Source organism: Corella eumyota, chromosome 1, assembly GCF_963082875.1.
Source record: "Corella eumyota chromosome 1, kaCorEumy4.1, whole genome shotgun sequence".
Classification (NCBI taxonomy): Eukaryota; Metazoa; Chordata; class Ascidiacea; order Phlebobranchia; family Corellidae; genus Corella; species Corella eumyota.
The window spans coordinates 16,462,476-16,481,616 of NC_137490.1; the positions used below are offsets into that span (position 1 = coordinate 16,462,476).

The window sequence follows — 19,141 nt, forward strand, 5'->3', positions numbered from 1 at the left end:
TCAGTTTCGTCTTTCTAAAATATTAGTAGTTTAATTAATAGTATGTTAGAAAAATTGTTCTTTGCAGATTTTTTTGGCAGGACATCCGCTTTAAAATAATCGGCACTAAAGCCGAATATAAGACAAGAAAAAAATTACCACTTGTTGCTTCTTTTTAAAGGTGCTTGCAAAAAGTAAGTCACAAAATCGAATACATTTGAGTAGGTTAATACCAATATTATTGTTTAATATTAATTTATTATATAATTAATAAAAATCGAATGCAGTCATGCGTTAAAACGTAGTAAATTAAAGCTCGTTTGTTGATTATTTCCTTGCGTTAATTAATGAATGAATATAATGTGTTGTTTTGTAATTAGTATGTAAATACGGTGTCACATAGTCTAATCAAATTATATTTCGCTTATTGGCATATGAAGTACTATGTCAGAGATAAATTATAAAGATTAGGAGTTTATCGTATCAGAACGTGAACGGCTTTCCCTTAGGCCAGAATATTAACTATCAATTATTTTAATACTTAATCTATTTATGTATATACTATACACAACAAGACAGCTTGGTCTGTTGGGTTGGTATTTTTATCTGAGAAATCTAATAGTAGTAAACTGTTTGTTTTTTTTAGCAAAATGTGGAAAAATTTAAGAAGTGGCACACAAAAATTGTTAATAAACCAAAAACTATCAAAAGAGAAGTTATGTTCAACAAAATTTCATACACTCGTTTTCCAACAACAAGAAAACAAAACAAATTTAAGGTAAGCAAAAATTGTGTTTTAAATTTATTTGGGAAGTTACATAAAAGAAACTTTTTTAACTAATAATCTTTTTAAATTATGTATAACAAGGGTTCTCTCAAAACAATACCCAATTTTGTCAACTCGAAAGTTTACTGATTTCACCCACAAACCAATTCTTGGCTACAGTGAACTAAGATCCCAAGCTGTCAACATAATTTTTGAAATTATAAGCGATGGAAATACAACATTTCTTGTGCAAGAGCTTCTGAATGTATGTTTTGTCTATTTCTATCATCCTGCATGAATGTATAGGTTGATATTTACAAAGTCGTGTACTTATTAGATCTAAAAAAATATTTTTGTTTTAGGATATTACAAACTCTGGAATTGAACTTAAAGATATGCGCATAAAAGATTTTGTGATTACAGCAAAAGATTTACAATTGAATTCTAAAATTGGTTCAATTAATTTTCAAGATTTTGCAAAGTTAGAAAACTCTAAAATTTAAAATTAATTTATGAAATTGGTCTTGTTTTTTGACTATAACCAATGAAGTATATACATTTAAAACTCAAAATAACACACTTATTAATATTATTATTATAAGACTTCAATAGACCTTTTTTTACAGATTGACAGAAAATGACGATATTGTACTTGAAATGCTATGCAAGATATATTCAAAATCGATGGTTATTCCTGACTTTAGCAAGTTTTCAAATGTTGTCACAGATATTTTCAACTCTGTAAAATTAAATAATAAGGGAGAGGTAAGTAAAAGCTTTTAAAATTTAATAGCAATGCTTTTTTAAATTAAAGTAGGTTAAGTTACTAATTTTAATGTTTGTTAATTTTTTGTCTAGCTTGCAGATTATATTCCTCAACTTGAAAAGGTAGATCCTAATTTATGGGGTTTGTCAATATGCACTGTAGATGGACAAAGGTAACGATTAATAATTATATTTTGCTTTTGTTTTTTCTTTATTTACTGATTATTTTGTTAACAGGAAATCAGGTCATAATATAAATTGTGATTCATAACACTCTTAATGTATAACATTTTTTAATAAAATTTAAACAACTTTTAAACATGTAAATATTTAATAAACTAAATATTGCTTTAACAAGGTTGTCTTTGGGAGATGCTGGTGATACTTTCTGCTTTCAATCATGTATGAAACCATTGGCATATGCCATAGCTGTTTCAGAGTTAAATTCCAAGGAAATTCACCAATACATGGGTACTGAACCAAGTGGTCTTTACTTTAATGCTATTTCGCTTGGTGATGATGGTAAGTGGGGTCACAAGGTTAATTTTGGTTAATTAGGTATTTAAATGTCTAATTGGTGTTGAAAATTTTAATCTAGTTTAAAGTAGTTGTCATCGACTTTTTAAACTGGTCAATTAGTATATTTAATGTTAAAATTTTGTTGTAGTTTTCTGTAAATCATATTTATTAAAAACTGTTCTTAATTTTAACGAGTTGTTTAAAGTATTCATTTTTATTTTTAGATAAACCGCACAATCCACTTATAAATGCTGGAATGCTGGTTGTATCATCTTTGCTTAAACCAGAAGAAAATTTGGCAGATCGCTTCAACTTTGTAAGTAAATTTAAGATGAAAAGAAATTTATATAAACTAAAACGAATAAAATATTCTTTTTTGTATTTTTAAACCAATGTTATTACAAATATTAGTAAACATAGGTAACAACATTGACATTAATAATGAATCTATGACATGTGTTAACGTCATTCTAAAAAACCAAATCACCCTTTGATGACGAAATTGTTTTGAATAATAGTTGCTTTTTCAAATGTAATAAATTGGTAATGACGATATAACTATTTAATTTTAACCTTTGTTTCCCCTTATTAATTATGGTATGACATATGTACTACCGGTACATCACAACTATTTCTTTGAAATTTCATATTAATATCTGTTTTTATTATTATGCAACCTGGTTGATTAATATGTTGACAACAAATTAATGGTAGTGTGAACTGAATAGTTGTGCTGTGTGTATTAAGCACTAAAAATACCTTGTTTACTTGTAATACAATAGGCTTAGCTATGTAGGTTAGGTCAAACCCAGACCATGACATTCTCAAATTACATTTCGCTTTTTTTTGTTTTTAAGTGCATGGGTCTTATATAAATATTTTGAATGTATAGATGCAACACTCCATGAAAAAGTTATGTGGTGATGAGTATATTTCGTTTGACAATCCAGTATTTTTATCTGAAAAAGAAACATCGTACAGAAATCTTTCTCTTCTTTATTATTTAAAAGAAAAAAAAGTAAGCAACTATTGTAGAAATATAAATTTGATTTTTACATATAAAAAAGTATATTTATATGATTGTTCAAATACATCCTTTTTTATCTATTGTATTTAACTTTAATAGCACACTTTTTTGTAAACACATGGCAATTTACAGTATAGTTTATTAAAAATTCCCTAATAATTGTATTTTCACTACTAAATCAAAATCTTTAGTGTTTTCCACCAAACACGAAACTGGAGCCCACTCTTGATTTTTACCTTCAACTTTGTGCCATTAAAACAACTTGTAAAAGTGCTTCAGTAGCCGCATCAACACTTGCTAATGGTGGAGTGAGTCCCTTGTTTCCAAACAAGGAAAGGCTACTTGCACCCGGTGCAGTAAGGAATACTTTGTCTTTGATGCATTCCTGTGGAATGTATGATTACTCTGGAAAATTTGCTTTTCATGTAAGTTTTTTATAAAACTGCAAGATTCAGAATCTAACTCTTTACTTTTCATATTGCTACCTTGTCTTTTTGAATTTTTTAATGTTGAATGATGTTGGTGAAATTACAGGTGGGCCTACCAGCTAAATCTGGTGTAGCTGGTGGCTTACTGGTTGTTATTCCAAACGTAATGGGAATAATGTGCAGAAGTCCCTTGCTTGATGAAAAAGGTAACACTACCACTTTATTTACTATGTATATATTTTTAAGTCTGCCACTGATTGGCCTACTTGTTTTTTACAGGAAATCCTGTTCGTGGCATTCAATTTTGTCGTCAATTAGTCGAGTATTTTAATTTTCACATTTATGACAATCTTCGATATTCAGTCAAAAAGAAAAACCCAAGAAAAATGACTCGACACCTGACAGTAAATATTTGTTTAATCAATAAAAACTTTTTAATGTTTGTAAAAAATATATATATATTTTTTTTTGAAGGAAAATGAAATAATGTTGCAAGAAATTGCCAAGGATCTGTTTAATAATGTTCATCTACAAGAAGACCTAATTTGAGTTTGATTTTCTTTTGTGGGTCAACTAGAAAGGCTTTTTGTTTAGTTTTTATACATACAGCTTTATCCATTTTTTTCTTTTTGTTTAGTTTTTGCACCAGCCAGCTTATTCAAGTTATAAATACACAATTATGTTTGTTACTTACCAAACACTATTTATATTTTCTAATTTACTTTTACCTCTAGTTTTTTTGTTTTCATAATTTTAATTATCTTACATATATATTTTAGCGACTTTTATTTTTTAGTCAACAATCACTGTAAATATATAATGTTGATAAATTGATCTTAACATTATATACAGATATACAAAAATCAAAATACACCTTGTAACACAAAATTTCTGATACTTACAATTATCCTCTCAAACTATTACCTTAAAATTTTTCAAAATTATCTTGAAGGGTATTTTAATGTAGATATTGTACAAAAATTTTTATTCTTGCACCAAACTACCAATTTCTTGCTTTTGTTTTGCCCTAATTTTTTTCTTGTGTTAAACTGCAAAGGTCGATACAAATTTTTTTTAATTTTTAGACTATTGTAGTATATGCATGTTAGTTGAATTTTAATTGTTTTTTCTTTGCTATTAGCCTGTATTTTTGCCTAATTTTTCTAAAGCCATAATATCTTTATATTTAATATTGAATAGAAATACTAACTATAAAACCTAAGTTGTGATTTTTTAATAAGTCAGATGAATAAAAATCAACTAGGAGTTTAATAATACTACATATATAATAATTTATTTTGTGCTTGCTCATTTAAAATAATAGTACTTGACATTTGATAACAATATAAGAATAAATAAACAAATAACACCTAAATAAATAAAAACGGTAATCAAGTCTTTTGTATTTTAAATAATAAAGAAATAAAAAATAAACTTATGTATTTTAAATTTGTACTACGCTATATACATATATATATATATATATAGGGTTAAAACACTTAGTGCTAGCATAAAAATAAAAAGTACTGAGTTTGCAAAATGCCAAGAAAACATATTCACTAAAAAATTGAAATACTTCGAAAAAAAAGGCACTGGGTAGAAATGATTAAATAAAATTAGAAAGTGTTGACCAAGTTGATGTTGCTAAATTAAAAGCAGTCTGAGTAACGCCGGTGACAGAAGCTAACCCCAACATGCCTACCACTGCTGCTGAGTCGACACAATTACTAATAATACGTAATCTGTAAAATAAGAAAAAAAAAGGTTGTTAGTTACACTCATTTTTTGTAGTTTTTGTTTTAGACTTTAAATTACCTCCTAATTTAACATCATATACTTCACTACCAGTTTTTTGCAATCCCAAAAAATGGTCAAAATTTATTTACCTTTGAACTGTTTTTCGTGCTTGTTCATATTTTGTCATGTCCTCTTTTAAAATATATTTTCGAGCTCCGATTACATAGTTCTTCATTTGATCTGTCCATTCGAATGAGGTGGGGTCAAAATTAAATATCTATTAAAAAAAAAAACATAATACCATTTCAAAAAATAATTGTCACTTCAGGATCTGGCACAACTATTAATGCAATTAAATATGTTATATTGGTGAAGAATAAATTTTAACTAATTTTTTTAGAATGCTACTAGTTTTAAAGATGTTTGCAATGTAAAAAATAGTTTACTTTTTGATCTTCTTTTGACAAGTAAGCCTGAAGCTTCATCGCATTTTCTGAAGTCCATGTCCATCCATTAACAAAAAAATATTCAAGTACAGTCATTCCTGCAATCAGTTTGGAATTTATTCGAATCATTCTAAAAACAGAATTTATTTTTTATATTGAAGAAGAGGCATAAAAAAATATATTTAAAATTAATTAAGGCAATTGTGTAGTGGTTAAATAGTAATAAAATACTTACTGTGGTTTTTGGTTACATATTGTTAAAATTGCATCAAACAAATAAGCGGGAAGGGTTTGCTGAAAAAACTGAGTGGTTTCATGAAGATACCTTGAAAATAATCACCAACATTAAATGTAAATACATTTTAAATTTCATCCAAGGGTACCATTATGTAAGAAAACATAAATAGCCTTTAGAAAACAATATGCATAATTTATAACAACAGGTTTTATAGCCTATCTATTAACAATAAAATTTGAAAAAAAAACTTACTTGTTTGTTGTATATGATGCATTTACTGATCTTAATGGATCAAGGGGATACACTTCTACCCATAACCTTCCCAGTCTAACTAAAATAAATCAAATGTATTTTTTTACCATTATTTAAGAATTTTTTTAAAACTTAAAAGTATCAGAATGTGTTTACTAACTTAAATCTTCAATTAAAAGAGGATTTCGATTTCCAGTTGTTAGATTATAAATTGGAATTGTTTTTTTGATGTTTACAATTGTAGCTTCACTGTCAGAATCACCTGACAATTTAATAAAAATATTTTATTTATATATATAAAAATTAAGGTTTTAGAAATGGTAAAATATTATTTATTTATAACGCATTATTACTCATTATGGTAACTATCAGGTTGCAAAAAATTAAACAGGAAGTTATTTTAAAGAGAAATTTTATGTTTGCACGAATTTACACAGTTAATATTAAAAAATTTAAGGAAAAGAGGAACTGAAATTTAACCTGTTACTTCCTCAGCAAACGTTGTGGTTGTTTTAGTTCTACTTAAGAAATGATCATGAGCAGTTTTCATTCCAGCTGCAAGAACTCCATTTACTACTAAATCAACTGGAATGAGGTCGGCTACAACTGAACCATTTGCCACAATTGACCTTAGACAACCTTTACCATATGCAACTACAAATGCAGTTGGTCCATAAATATTGGTGCACCATCCCTGGAAAATGCTTGTGGTTAGATTGAATGGTTACAAAATTTTCACAAATTTTTGTGCAATAAAATTTTAAAATTTAAGTTAGTTTTGCAAATAAATTTAAAAAGTAGTGTTAAAAAATTGACATACTGGCGCAGGTTCAGCCAAAGCAGGTATCACCATACTTGGTCTAACAATACAAACAGGCAAATTTCCGCTTTCGTTAACAATGGCATCTTCTGCTAGTGCCTTGGTAAGTGTGTACGTGTTGGGTCTATAAAACAAAGTCTTAATAAAATTTGTAAGACAAATATCAAACAATACCGCTCATACAACAAAACAAACAAAAATCAACTGAATCAAAAATATAAATTACGACTTTACTCGATTTAATTTAATACTAAGTAAACTGGATGCGTTTAAACCTGTCTGCTAATAACTGTTCAGTCACTTTTTCCACATTCTCATCAGTCATCCATCTTAAAGCACTTTCAAGGTCTCTATAGTCGATATTATTTTCATAAAGTTTTTCTTCGATTACTTTTTGATTGCAGTGAGAATACGCTAATTAAAAATGATTGGAAAAAAATTAAATATAAAAACTTGATTGTCGATTGCACGGCAAATTAAAAGCAGTTAAATTGCAAATTACCTGTTGAAATGTGAACAAATGAGTTAAAATTTTTCATGGATTTGCATAGTTGGATGATTCTTCGCACACATTGAACATTTATGTCAAATGATAATCTAAAAACAGAATTATATCAGCTAAAAATTTAAAAAATGACAATTTTTTATTGATTTCAAAATTAATTTTACCTCAGATTTTCATTGAACTTTAGAGTTGCTGCACAGTGAATAAAAACGTTGACTTCATTTTTTAACAAAATTTTTGATTCATAATCGATTCCTAAATCTTCAGCTTGCAAATCACACGAAACACACGACAGTTTTTCTACAAACTTCGGATTAATTTCTCGTAAATTTTCAAATGCCTAAAAACAAGCAATGTAATTTTAGTACAGGAGGTAAATTTTAAAATTAATTTAAGAACTTACTGCTAGTTCAGCTAGTTTTGCTAATCTTTCAGTTGGTTGTTTTTCTTTTTTTGATCTTATAAACAGTATAATTTTTTTCACATCTGGGCAACATCTTAATAGTTTTTCGATTATTCCTTGTCCCAAAAATCCTGTTCCCCCGGTTAATGCAATTGTTTTGCCAGCATAAAATTCTTTTACCGAATTAAACTAAAAAAAGGGTAAAATTTAAATAATCCAACAGTTAATATTTAGCACTATGTTTTTATTTATTTTTTCATAATATATATAGTTTTACTTACATTGGGCGAAGGTGGTTCTGTATTTTCAGCAAAGGAAAACAAGTCATGACTTGCTAGCATTTTTCTACAACATTTAAATTCAAGTTAGGTATTTTATATACAATACAGTTCTAACATAATCAATGCCAAACATTAGCATATTTTAAGTAAAAATATATTTTAAAATCTTATTTTTTTTGCCTAATAAAATACAGCTAAGACTCTTTCTTCTGGAATAGGATTTTAAATTTAAAACAACTTTATTTAATCGACTTTCTTTGAGTTCTAAATGCATTATATTAGTCATACAATTTAGTAAAAAGGTATAAATGGTCATGGTATTATTCAGGGCTAAACCACTATAAATTTAATGATTAATATTGATCAAAACTATTTAAAACTTAACCTCACAAAGCTTACAACTCACCAAAGTATAAGGCTTGTTAGCTACTATTTTTTTATTTTTTACTAATAAAAATAACTTAAGGTAGTCTTCTTACGTTAACATATAACATATTTAATGTAGCACAAAATAATAAAAATACTAGTTGATCCACATTGACAACTACAAAACTATCATCATTCATTTAGTCATTCAGTCATTACTACATAAATAATTACCTTAATTACCGGTACAAGGGTTTCCTGTTATAATTTTCGTTCCCATAACTTGCAGTAACAGCACCGTAATATCATAGATATTCGTTTATTTGCTGCGTGCCCATATTGTAAAAAAACGGTAGTAAACGATCAAATGTCAGCGCTTTATGATGTCACACATCCTTTGATACTGAATTGTTTCCTTGAATAAACTACCAAACAATGGTGAAAAAGGGAAATTTAACTTTCTAAATATTTTCATTTTGCTACGAAACGCACGTGCTATTTGCTTAAGGCGGTTCATCAAATCTGAACAAAATATTTCTTGTGTTGATTTCAAGGGTGAACCTGCACAAAACATGTTAGATGGAAATCCCCTTATAGCTTACGCCCAATCGGTCAAAATTTTAAATAAAGAAACTTATTGATATTGTTAGTACTCACATATTTTCATTTACTCGTTTATCATTTTTTTTAAATAACCTTTGTTTTGTTAACGTAAAACTTCCAATTTTACTTTTTCAAAATATAAATAGAAGGTATAGCTAAAACCAGGTTATCTTTTTATTTTATAAATTGAAGCCTTTTTATGTATAGCCTAATAAATTGTTGTTATCCTTTGTTACTTTTTTTGTGATTTCGATAAAAAAAACGTGAATTAAAGCTTACAATATTAGAAACGTGAATTAATCTATTCTTTTGTTCAGAAACTTATATTGGTTACTTTTTTCTTACTTTATGGGTATAATGTATCACCAGTTACATAAGTGTGATGCAACAATAAAATATCTAAAAGAAGAAATACTTCGTCGAAAAAAAATACAATTTACATTTGGTAAAAAATGTTTATATCTTCAAATTAGAAGAATATTTAATTTTCGGGGTCTAATTACACGTTGCATAATAATATGCTTTTAATGTAAACTTTAACAAAAAAAATCATTTTTTTGTAATGTTTATTTCGTAAAACACAAATTATAACGATTATATTTACTTTAGTAAAAAAGTATATCGTCTTTGTATTTCTGTGCTCGAATGCAGCAAAATAAAATAATTCTGCAAATGATTTGACTCAATTAAAAGAACTGTTCGTTTTGTTTATACATTTTTTTCTTGTCACTCTTCGTTTCATCCGACTGACGTCAAAAGCTTAAAATTAAATAAAAAAAAATAAAACTCAATGTTGCAAGTTTACGGTAATTTTTTATTAATTCCAGAAACTTTATCTAGGTCATATTGCGCAAGCAACCACATCAGGAACACGCCTTGATATTTGTACTTTGATAAGCGCCGGTATTTGCTGGCGAACAAATGCTGTACTTTCTAACTATTGCCAATGTTTGTTAACTTTTTAAACAAACGCGGCAAATTATGGGTTATCGGAAAATGACCTTGCGTGCCGTTGTAACGTCATAAAACGCGATTTTTCAGGAAACCTTGAAATGAAATATCTATCTTACCACGCAAAGTTGTCGTCGAGCATTTTACGATGCCCAAATTACGGCTTTTTTTTAATAATATGAACTTGAAAAAAGAGGACCTCGAAACTTATTTTAAATTTGTGTTTTATGACTCAACTGACGTCAATGGAACCTATATATTGGGCAGCAATTTTAAATCAGCATTTCATAAAAAAGTAACACATATATTGTGAACATAAGTTTGAAGAACAATTATCAAACTAAATTAACATGGTATGTAGCTAAAAGTAATTACTTTTTTTTAATTAATTAAAAATTAAAAAAAAATAAAATATTTTATGAATATTACTATTTTAGGAGTACTCAGTAGAAGATTTTTATGCAAACAAGACCGTTGCATTAACTGGTGGAACTGGGTTTTTGGGACAAGCTATCACCGAAAAACTTTTAAGAACATGCCCGAAAATTAAAAAGATAATTCTTTTTATAAGAACAAAGAAGGATGTCAGTCCAGCTCAAAGAATTCGGGATTTGGCTAAACTACCGGTGATTTTTTAAATGCAAAAAATAACTTCGCCATTTTTTTAAATATTGCAAATTAAAAAAATTATATAACACTTTTTTTAATGATATACAGGCCTTTGACGTTCTTCGGAAAACGGACCCGAATTTTTCCAAAAAACTGACCTTCGTCAATTGTGATTTGTCTGCGGAGAATTTGGGCTTGAGTAAGGATTCGATAAGGATGTTATGTCGGGAAGTAAACGTTTTTATTCACTGCGCAGCTGCGGTAAAATTTAACGAACATTTGAGGCAAGTATATTTAATTATTTTAATGTTCTTTTATTCAAACTGATTACTACGTACGTTAAATTTTATTTTTTTATTTAATTAAAATAATTCGCCATTTTTAATATTTATATTTCTATATTTTACAGACTGGCTTTTGAGATGAATGTTCAATGTGTTCGTAGATTAATCGCTTTCTGTCGCAGATTTCGCGATTTTTCCGTTTTTGTTCACATTTCCACAGGTAAAGATAATTTTTAATATACTAAAATAACTTAACAGAATATATATTTTAAAAAAAATCTTACTTTAATATTTGATTTATATTTTAAGCTTACACCAACACCGACCAAGAGCCAGAAATTATCCAAGAAAAAATCTATGACCAAAAAATTGATTACGTCGACTTAGAAGGTACATTGAAGTGGATGGATGATGAAACTATAACCAAAATTACTCCAGAAATTTTGGAAAAACGGTAAAGCTTTTGAAAATTAAACGATTACACGATTGTTAAATATTTTAGCACTATAAAATTTTTTAAAATGTTTTTATTTTTTTTAATTTTCTCTAGCTAGACTCTATGCACAAACTAACTCATGCACATTGTTTTATTTTTAGACCAAACACTTATACTTTGACCAAGGCTTTAGCCGAAGATGTAGTTTTGCGAGAAAGTGGAAATATGCCTGTTTGTATTGTTCGACCCAGCATGATTATACCAGCCTTGGCTGAACCTGCACCGGTAAAATTTTAAACTTATGTTAGCATTTTGTTAAAGGCAGTCATAACAAATATAATACGTATATTATTACGCCTTTACTAGACAGCAAAAAAATGTTGACTATACAGCTTTTTTTTTGACCCTCGCATTCGAAATCTTTTCACATTTAAAATGTACTTTATTTTCTTGCAGGGATGGTGTACAAATGCTTACGGACCCACTGCATTTATTGCAGCATACGCCAAAGGAGTTTTACGTTCCATGTACGCAGATTACGATGTTATTGCCGACTTGGTGCCTGTGGATTTGGTAACAAACGGAGTCATCATATCGGCAATGAAAACCGGCACTGACTACGAGAACAAAAGATCAAACGGATATGAAAGTGGGCGAGGCAGTATAAGCGATTATCCATCATGTAAGGATATATTAAAATGTTAATTAACCTTATATAATGTATTGTATTTAAAACAAATAATAAAAATGTTGTTTTTTTCAGCCAAAACATCTTCATCTGAAGACGAAGTTTACGAACCAACCAACAAAGTTTGTCAAAATTGCCGAAAGATCACGCCAGCCATTAAACATGTTCCCGTCTACACTTTTAATACTGGCACTCTCAACCCACTATCCATATTATTTCTACGTAAGTTGTTAGAAAATTCAAATGTTGGTTTGTGGTTAATATAAGGTTAACCTGTCTTAATAAAAACAAGAAAGTTGTTTTTGGGTAGTGATGTTACAGAGTGTAGACTAGACTATGAGAATATTAGCGGACATTATTAAATTACGAAGTTTTTTTTTTTTAATTTTAAATATTAATATTTTATAGATCAGTTAACAGAAAGTTGGGTAAGAGAATTTCCATCTTCGCCTATTCGAGCCCCACGCCTTTCCATTACAACAAACAGGTATAATTTTTTTAACCTATGTGGAACTATGCTTATTCAAAGTTATTTAAGGCAACTTTAAGTGAAATGCTTAAATTCTATTTCCAACAAACGCTTACTACGTAAAACGCTTTTTAAACTCGCAGGTTTTTCGTATGCGTTGATTACCACATTCCGATGTTTGGCTACATAACTTTCTTGTATGTTGCAATCACTTACACAGCTTGTTAATTAAACATTATTGTGTTAACAGGTGGAAGCATAATGCTACAGTATTGTATCAGCAAAAATTACCAGCTTATTTTATGGATGTTGGATTGAAACTAAAAAAACAAAAATTCAGGTAGGGCAAATAGCTTAAAGTAAAGGTGCATGTAATCTCATAAAACAAATTTTATCCATTATAAATTTTTCTCAGAATGTCTATTGCAAATCAGAAAATTGAAGCTGGTACCGAAGTCATGGAATATTTCTTTACCCATTCGTTTAAATGGAACATTGACAAATCAATTGAATTAAGAGATATATTATCCGAAAAAGATAAAAAGGTAAATTTATATCTTAAATGCAACAAAGATTAACAACAATTTAAGTCGTACCAATTTGTATTTAGTTGCTGATAATAAATTTTAACGTGAATTCTTTTTTAATATAAACAGACATTCTACACACTGGGAAATTGCTTTGACTGGACGGAGTATATGCAGTTTTACATCCAAGGAGTGAGTGAACATATCTTAAAAGAAGATATAAGTAAAATTGATTACGTTAAGTCTCGACAACGTGTACAAACGTAAGTAATCTTGATAGTTAATCTGTTACTAAAGTTGAAATTCGAATAGGTGTTTGATATACGAAGCTAAACAAAAAATAGTTAACGCTTTTAATGTAACAAGAATACTTGTATGCAGTTGTTAAAACATTTTTTAATCCTTTAGAATGCAAACCTGGGAAAACTGTCTTAATGCAGCTGCAGCTTTGGGCGTCGTCGGCGTAGCAGCATTTTCCGGCATGACGGGTGCATTGTGGGACATCAGTTCGACTGTCGTCGAAGGATTGAGTTATGCCTTCTAATTAAGGCTTTGTAAGGTAGCAACTTTTATTGTTTTTATTTGTTGTATAGTTAAAAATCCAAACAATCTTTTGTTTCGATATTAAAATTATTTACTTGTACCTAATTAAACTGTTTACGCATTCTTGATTGTCATAGCCTTACTATTTTTTCTTATGATTTATTTTGTAAGTAATAACTGTGCTTCGTTGCCGGTTGTTTAATTATGGTTCGAAATCTTAGATTTCGAAACATATTGTTATTGTCATTATATTTATTATTATTATTATTATGGTTCGAAATCTTAGATTTCGAAACATATTGTTATTGTCATTATATTTATTATTATTATTATTATTATTGTTTTTATTCTTATTTGACGAATTTTGAAAGACGATAACTTTTGTTCTTTAAAAGTAAAAGTTCTAAATTTTTAGTATGTTTGTTATTATCCTAACGAATCGCAAACCTCCTATTTACGACATTTAAATGTCACTAATTACTAATTAATATATTTTATTATTAAAATTTAAAGATTAAATTTTCTGAAATTTTAATATGTTGTAGATATTATTATTTTGTATGTTGCTGTTTAAAATGAAGATTTAACTCTAGCTAAATATCGTTTAATCATTATTTTAGTTTTTTTATAAAATAACGAATCAGTGTGAGTTTAACGCTTGAATAATTTAATAGCGTTCTGGTCGCCGTCAAAAATCGTCCTTTTCGCTGTCAATTGAAGTAAAAAATATTGGTTGAAAATTTAAGTAAAATGTTAAAGGATAAGTCAAAAATGTGTAAAATTTTTTTTTAATTGTTTTGTTATTATTATATTTTAATACTCGTTTAATTACTAAAAAATTAAGATCGGTATTTTGCTTTTAAATTTAGTTTACTTTTCTATTACAATATCAATGAATGCGTGTTCGTTTGTTAAAATTAGGTTTAAATATAAAAAAGTTCATATTTAAATCTATAATTTAATTAATAAACCTACTAAATAAATTATATTCATAAAAAAGAATCAAATGATTTCGAACCATATTTTATTTATCAAATAAATCTAGTTATTATTATTATTGTTTTTATTCTTATTTGACGAATTTTGAAAGACGATAACTTTTGTTCTTTAAAACTAAAAGTTCTGAATTTTTAGTATGTTTGTTATTATCCCAACGAATCGCAAACCTCCTATTAACGACATTTAATTATCACTAATTACTAATTAATATATTTTATTATTAAAATTTAAAGATTAAATTTGCTGAAATTTTAATATGTTGTTGGTATTATTATTTTGTATGTTGCTATTTAAAATGAAGATTTAACTCTAGCTAAATATCGTTTAATCATTATTTTTGTTTTTTATAAAATAATGAATCAGTGTGAGTTTAACGCTTGAATAATTTAATAGCGTTCTGGTCGCCGTCAAAAATCGTCCTTTTCGCTGTCCATTAAAGTAAAAAATATTGGTTGAAAATTTAAGTAAAATGTTAAAATATAAGTAAAAAATGTGTAAAATTTTTGTTTTAATTGTTTTGTTATTATTATATTTTAATACTTGTTTGATTACTAAAAAATTAAGATCGGTATTTTGCTTTTAAATTTAGTTTACTTTTATATTACAATATCAATAAGTGCGTGTTCGCTTGTTAAAATTAGGTTTAAATATACAAAAGTTTATATTTAAATTTATAATTTAATTAATAAACCTACTAAATAAATTATATTTATAAAAAAGAATCAAATAATTTCGAACCATATTTTATTTATCAAATAAATCTAGTTCAGTATTAATATCATCGCTCCGCGGTAACTTTTTTACTTTACCTTTTGTATTTATTGCCCGCTTATTGAAAATATAAAGCACTGTACAAATACTACTCTAGTAAATTTTAAAATTGTATTGAGGTTTTAAGAAAAATATCCCAACTTTTTAACTAATTTTAGTAGCAAATGTTGGTTGTTTCACACAATTAACTTGACTACATATATTTAAAACCATCTTATTTTAGACTTTACTTTAATTAAGAATACCTTTAATTAAAACTGACAATATGTAAGTAATGCAAACGAGTAAAAACAATTAAAACAGATATACTAAAAAACACTAAAACAATAAAATGACCTTAATAAAGTCAACAAAAGAATAGGCTCTAATATATGAAGAACACACACAATACAGCAGTAACACGTCCCAATTAAATTGTACCTAAATAGCACACATTAAATTTCTAACTTATTTATTAAGTGCAAAAAAATTTTACAAGGCTAAGAATTCTTCCTTTCTTTTAAAGTACTCTGACAGCCTTAAAGCCGAATACCTAAAAAAGTTAGAATTAAAGCAAGTGCAAGTACAATTGATTATAATTTCCTAAAGTTTAAATATATATTACACAACAAAAAAATTGTACTCACTCTTTGTAGTCGAAATCAATCAAAGAAAATTTATCCTGGACTAACGCCCAAACTCCCCAAAACAAATGTGCAGCCTAAAACATTATAAAAACCAAAATTTATTGCCAAATCACATGTAGTACAAGGTTGAATATTAAGTCATAAAAACATTAAAATATATACATATTAAAAAAAGGTTTAAAGTACTTTCTTGAATCATAAAGTCAAGTCAAGCGAGGTTAACCTATTAAAATAAGTTATTTTTAACTGGTTACCAAAGCAAACTTGTTTGACAGTTTATACAGGTTTTCTATTTCAATATCCAGCTGCTCGGGCATAAGCGTTTGATTCTTTATCTTGTAAAATTGAGTTAAATAACATCTAAGCCATTCTTTTTGTAGAGCTTTATCAGGATATAATTTATAATCGACCTCATCAATTCCTTAAAATAAATTTTATTTTACTGGTTGAAAATTTTTTGTGTTTGTTTTGATTGGATAATTTACAACTTGATTGCTTTTTTAATTTATTATAATCATAAAACTTTATATGACATATTTAAAAACTAAATAAGAGTGGTATTTTGTATAGTACTATTGTGCAACTGTTTCATGATAATTGTGTAATCTTAAAAAGATAAACTAACCTGCAAATTCGCAAAAGTGATTTCCTATATCGAGTGCTTGATAGTTAAAACCAGCATATTCATAATCAATAAAATTTGCTTTCTCTGTAAACATGCATTAAACAAAGTTATATACACAATAAAACTAAAGATTTTGAGGCACCAACTATAAAACATGTGAATCTGGTTCATTTACCTTTTTGTTCATTGTATATAATGTTGTGTAGTAGGATATCATTATGACAAAAAACCACGGGACTATTTAGTTTTGATAAAGCTTCTTCTAAGAAGTCAATTTCTTGTTGAAATTTTGACTTAGCAGCGTTTTTGCCATTATTGTTGCTGTAAAAATATAACAAAATATTTAAGTAAAAAAGTTACCATTTATCTTAAGCAATAAACTGTCAGCATATGACGAATGTACTCTACAGTAAACTTTGCTTATTTTTTTAGGAATTTCTATTTTCCAAAGAAAACGTTATTGGGAAGGGGGAAGATATGGGGATGCATCTTAAGAAAAAACATTGTTTTGGGACAATGATAATTAAATTTTTTTTTTTGGAAAAGTACAATTTTGCAAATTATATAATAATTTTTTTTTTGATTTTAAAAATTCAGGTAAGCAAAACTTACTTTTCTGTAAAAGCCAATTTTAAAAACTTTCGCATAATTACAAATAGACTAGGTTTACAAGGAAATTCTTCTGAAGGTGGAATTGAATGTAGTCTGGCCATTTCAGTGGCTACACAACTAAAATTAATTAATTTGTTAATTTGATTGTTAATTAACATGGATTATATGTGTCTTGTAATTATACATACTTAAAAATTTTTGGCTTTCGTATAGTTTCGGGTGTTAATGTTACTCCCTTAATATATTGATAAGATAAACCATTGTTAAACACACAGTATAACAACGGTGCACATTGGTGATTGTGCAGCAATTCAAAGTTCTTAATCTGCAAAATAAAACAAACTAAGATTAAGTAACTTAAGCATATGGGAACATTCCTAAACTGTTTACTCTAATAGTTAATAATTAATAAAATTATGTTATATTTTGCCTCAGAATTTCTGTCCAAAAACTTTTCCGTTCCATTTCCATTTACTCGTACCAAAACAGTGTCTTCTGTATTACCATCATGATGAAATCCAAACATTTTGTTCGTAATTCCGTTAGTAAAAATCTTTAAAAAAAATAAAGAATAGCGTTATGGTAAATAATATGCTTAATGAATTGGTGATTGACAGTTTTAATGGCACAGGAAACAAAATTTTACGTAACACTGTTTATTGTATAAATAACGTTATGTTTTACATGATTACCATCTTTATGAATAACACAAATTTAATATTGCAGGTATGTATTTCAGTTTTACTTACTTTAGTTGTAATTTTGCTGTCATCCCATTTTGGCCTCACAAGCTTCAATATCTCCAAAGCACCTTGTTGAGCATTTTCAGTGTCCACAGTTTTGTCTACTTTTAAAATGGACATGGTGTAGTAATTTATTTTAATCTAAGATACATAAAATTATAACATATCATTTTACGTGGACATCCTTTTAAAAAACGTTAAGCTGGGCAAATAACGATCAAAACACAATTATCAAAAAACTTCATGTTGATAGACAAAACAAAAAAATAAATAAGTTAATCAACAAAATTAAAAAACAGTTATTTTTTACAAGCTAATTTAAATCGGTCTTCCAATTGTTTTGAATAAAGATCAAGCTTGTAGGCTGCTTGTTCTAAACCCAACACACTTTTTTCTATATTTTCTATTTGATCCAAGTAAGGGTGTAACTGCGAAAGCTGTTGGTTTATTGCAACTAAATGGTCTCCAACTGATTTTGCAGTATCAAACATTGTTGTATACCGAGCTGAAGTAGCTCTGTTCATGTCAATAATTAACTGATAGTCTGCACAGGTAGAGTCTACCTCCCCATTTAAATAAGTTCCAACTTTGGTGAACATATTGTCGCATAAACCTTGTAATTTTGAAGTGTTTTGATTATTGTCAGTGTTAATTGACAATTTTCGTATTTCACACCTAACAATATCTTCTAATTGTTTAACATTGGTATCATTTGGCTCAGTGCTATCTTCATTGCTTTCTGTATGGCTTGTTTCCTGGTAAAAATTGTCATCTAATGGTTTTGTATCATCAGTAATTAAGTCATTAGAATTGTTTGTCTCATTTGAAGTACTTTCGTTACTTGAATTGTCTGTAGTTATGGCAGCAGCATGATCAATATCACTATTTGTATCCATAACTACAATAGACTAGACAAATTTTCAACCTGCCAATTATAACGTATTTAAATTAGGCAATCCGATAAGGATTTTATATCAAAAACTTGTCGACTGTTTTTGCCACTTACAAACTTACTTCAATTATATCAATATTATCTTTATCGACGTATAGGCTAATATAGCCAGTACACACACACCTTAATTTTTGTTAGTAAAAACCGCAAAAAAGCACAACCTGCAGTCTG

General features: G+C 27.8%; 5 protein-coding genes across 5 annotated transcripts; 2 read left to right on the forward strand and 3 right to left on the reverse strand.

Annotated features, from left to right (window-relative positions):
- The first annotated feature begins 46 nt into the window (after positions 1-46).
- On the forward strand, positions 47-4,675 carry LOC145757211 (glutaminase kidney isoform, mitochondrial-like). The gene is made up of 13 exons (XM_082572425.1): positions 47-173; positions 626-757; positions 848-1,010; positions 1,108-1,226; positions 1,372-1,510; positions 1,604-1,683; positions 1,869-2,032; positions 2,254-2,345; positions 2,922-3,047; positions 3,248-3,481; positions 3,591-3,690; positions 3,764-3,888; positions 3,959-4,675. Exons 2-13 carry the CDS (start codon positions 630-632, stop codon positions 4,031-4,033), a joined length of 1,545 nt encoding a protein of 514 aa, XP_082428551.1. The 5' UTR covers positions 47-173; positions 626-629; the 3' UTR covers positions 4,034-4,675.
- A 223-nt stretch (positions 4,676-4,898) lies between these two features.
- On the reverse strand, positions 4,899-9,088 carry LOC145757195 (fatty acyl-CoA reductase 1-like). The gene is made up of 14 exons (XM_082572424.1): positions 8,767-9,088; positions 8,167-8,230; positions 7,886-8,074; positions 7,647-7,822; positions 7,480-7,574; positions 7,253-7,391; positions 6,978-7,101; positions 6,638-6,851; positions 6,318-6,419; positions 6,158-6,236; positions 5,903-5,992; positions 5,668-5,797; positions 5,371-5,498; positions 4,899-5,226 (listed from the first exon to the last, which is right to left on the reverse strand). The coding sequence occupies exons 2-14, from the start codon at positions 8,224-8,226 to the stop codon at positions 5,091-5,093; spliced, it is 1,662 nt and encodes a 553-aa protein (XP_082428550.1). The 5' UTR covers positions 8,227-8,230; positions 8,767-9,088; the 3' UTR covers positions 4,899-5,090.
- A 1,176-nt stretch (positions 9,089-10,264) lies between these two features.
- On the forward strand, positions 10,265-13,643 carry LOC145740879 (fatty acyl-CoA reductase 1-like). The gene is made up of 13 exons (XM_082558656.1): positions 10,265-10,381; positions 10,524-10,712; positions 10,804-10,979; positions 11,105-11,199; positions 11,289-11,433; positions 11,577-11,700; positions 11,872-12,097; positions 12,179-12,325; positions 12,512-12,590; positions 12,823-12,912; positions 12,988-13,117; positions 13,229-13,362; positions 13,508-13,643. The coding sequence occupies exons 1-13, from the start codon at positions 10,265-10,267 to the stop codon at positions 13,641-13,643; spliced, it is 1,788 nt and encodes a 595-aa protein (XP_082414782.1).
- A 1,828-nt stretch (positions 13,644-15,471) lies between these two features.
- LOC145746072 (ethanolamine kinase 1-like) lies at positions 15,472-18,154 on the reverse strand. Its single transcript, XM_082564259.1, has 9 exons — positions 18,025-18,154; positions 17,706-17,828; positions 17,464-17,600; positions 17,276-17,392; positions 16,839-16,984; positions 16,664-16,747; positions 16,293-16,459; positions 16,039-16,112; positions 15,472-15,944 (listed from the first exon to the last, which is right to left on the reverse strand). Exons 1-9 carry the CDS (start codon positions 18,136-18,138, stop codon positions 15,884-15,886), a joined length of 1,023 nt encoding a protein of 340 aa, XP_082420385.1. The 5' UTR covers positions 18,139-18,154; the 3' UTR covers positions 15,472-15,883.
- Positions 18,155-18,317: 163 nt separating this feature from the next.
- On the reverse strand, positions 18,318-19,003 carry LOC145746081 (biogenesis of lysosome-related organelles complex 1 subunit 2-like). The gene has a single exon (XM_082564271.1). It carries the CDS (start codon positions 18,912-18,914, stop codon positions 18,318-18,320), a length of 597 nt encoding a protein of 198 aa, XP_082420397.1. The 5' UTR covers positions 18,915-19,003.
- Positions 19,004-19,141: the final 138 nt, after the last annotated feature.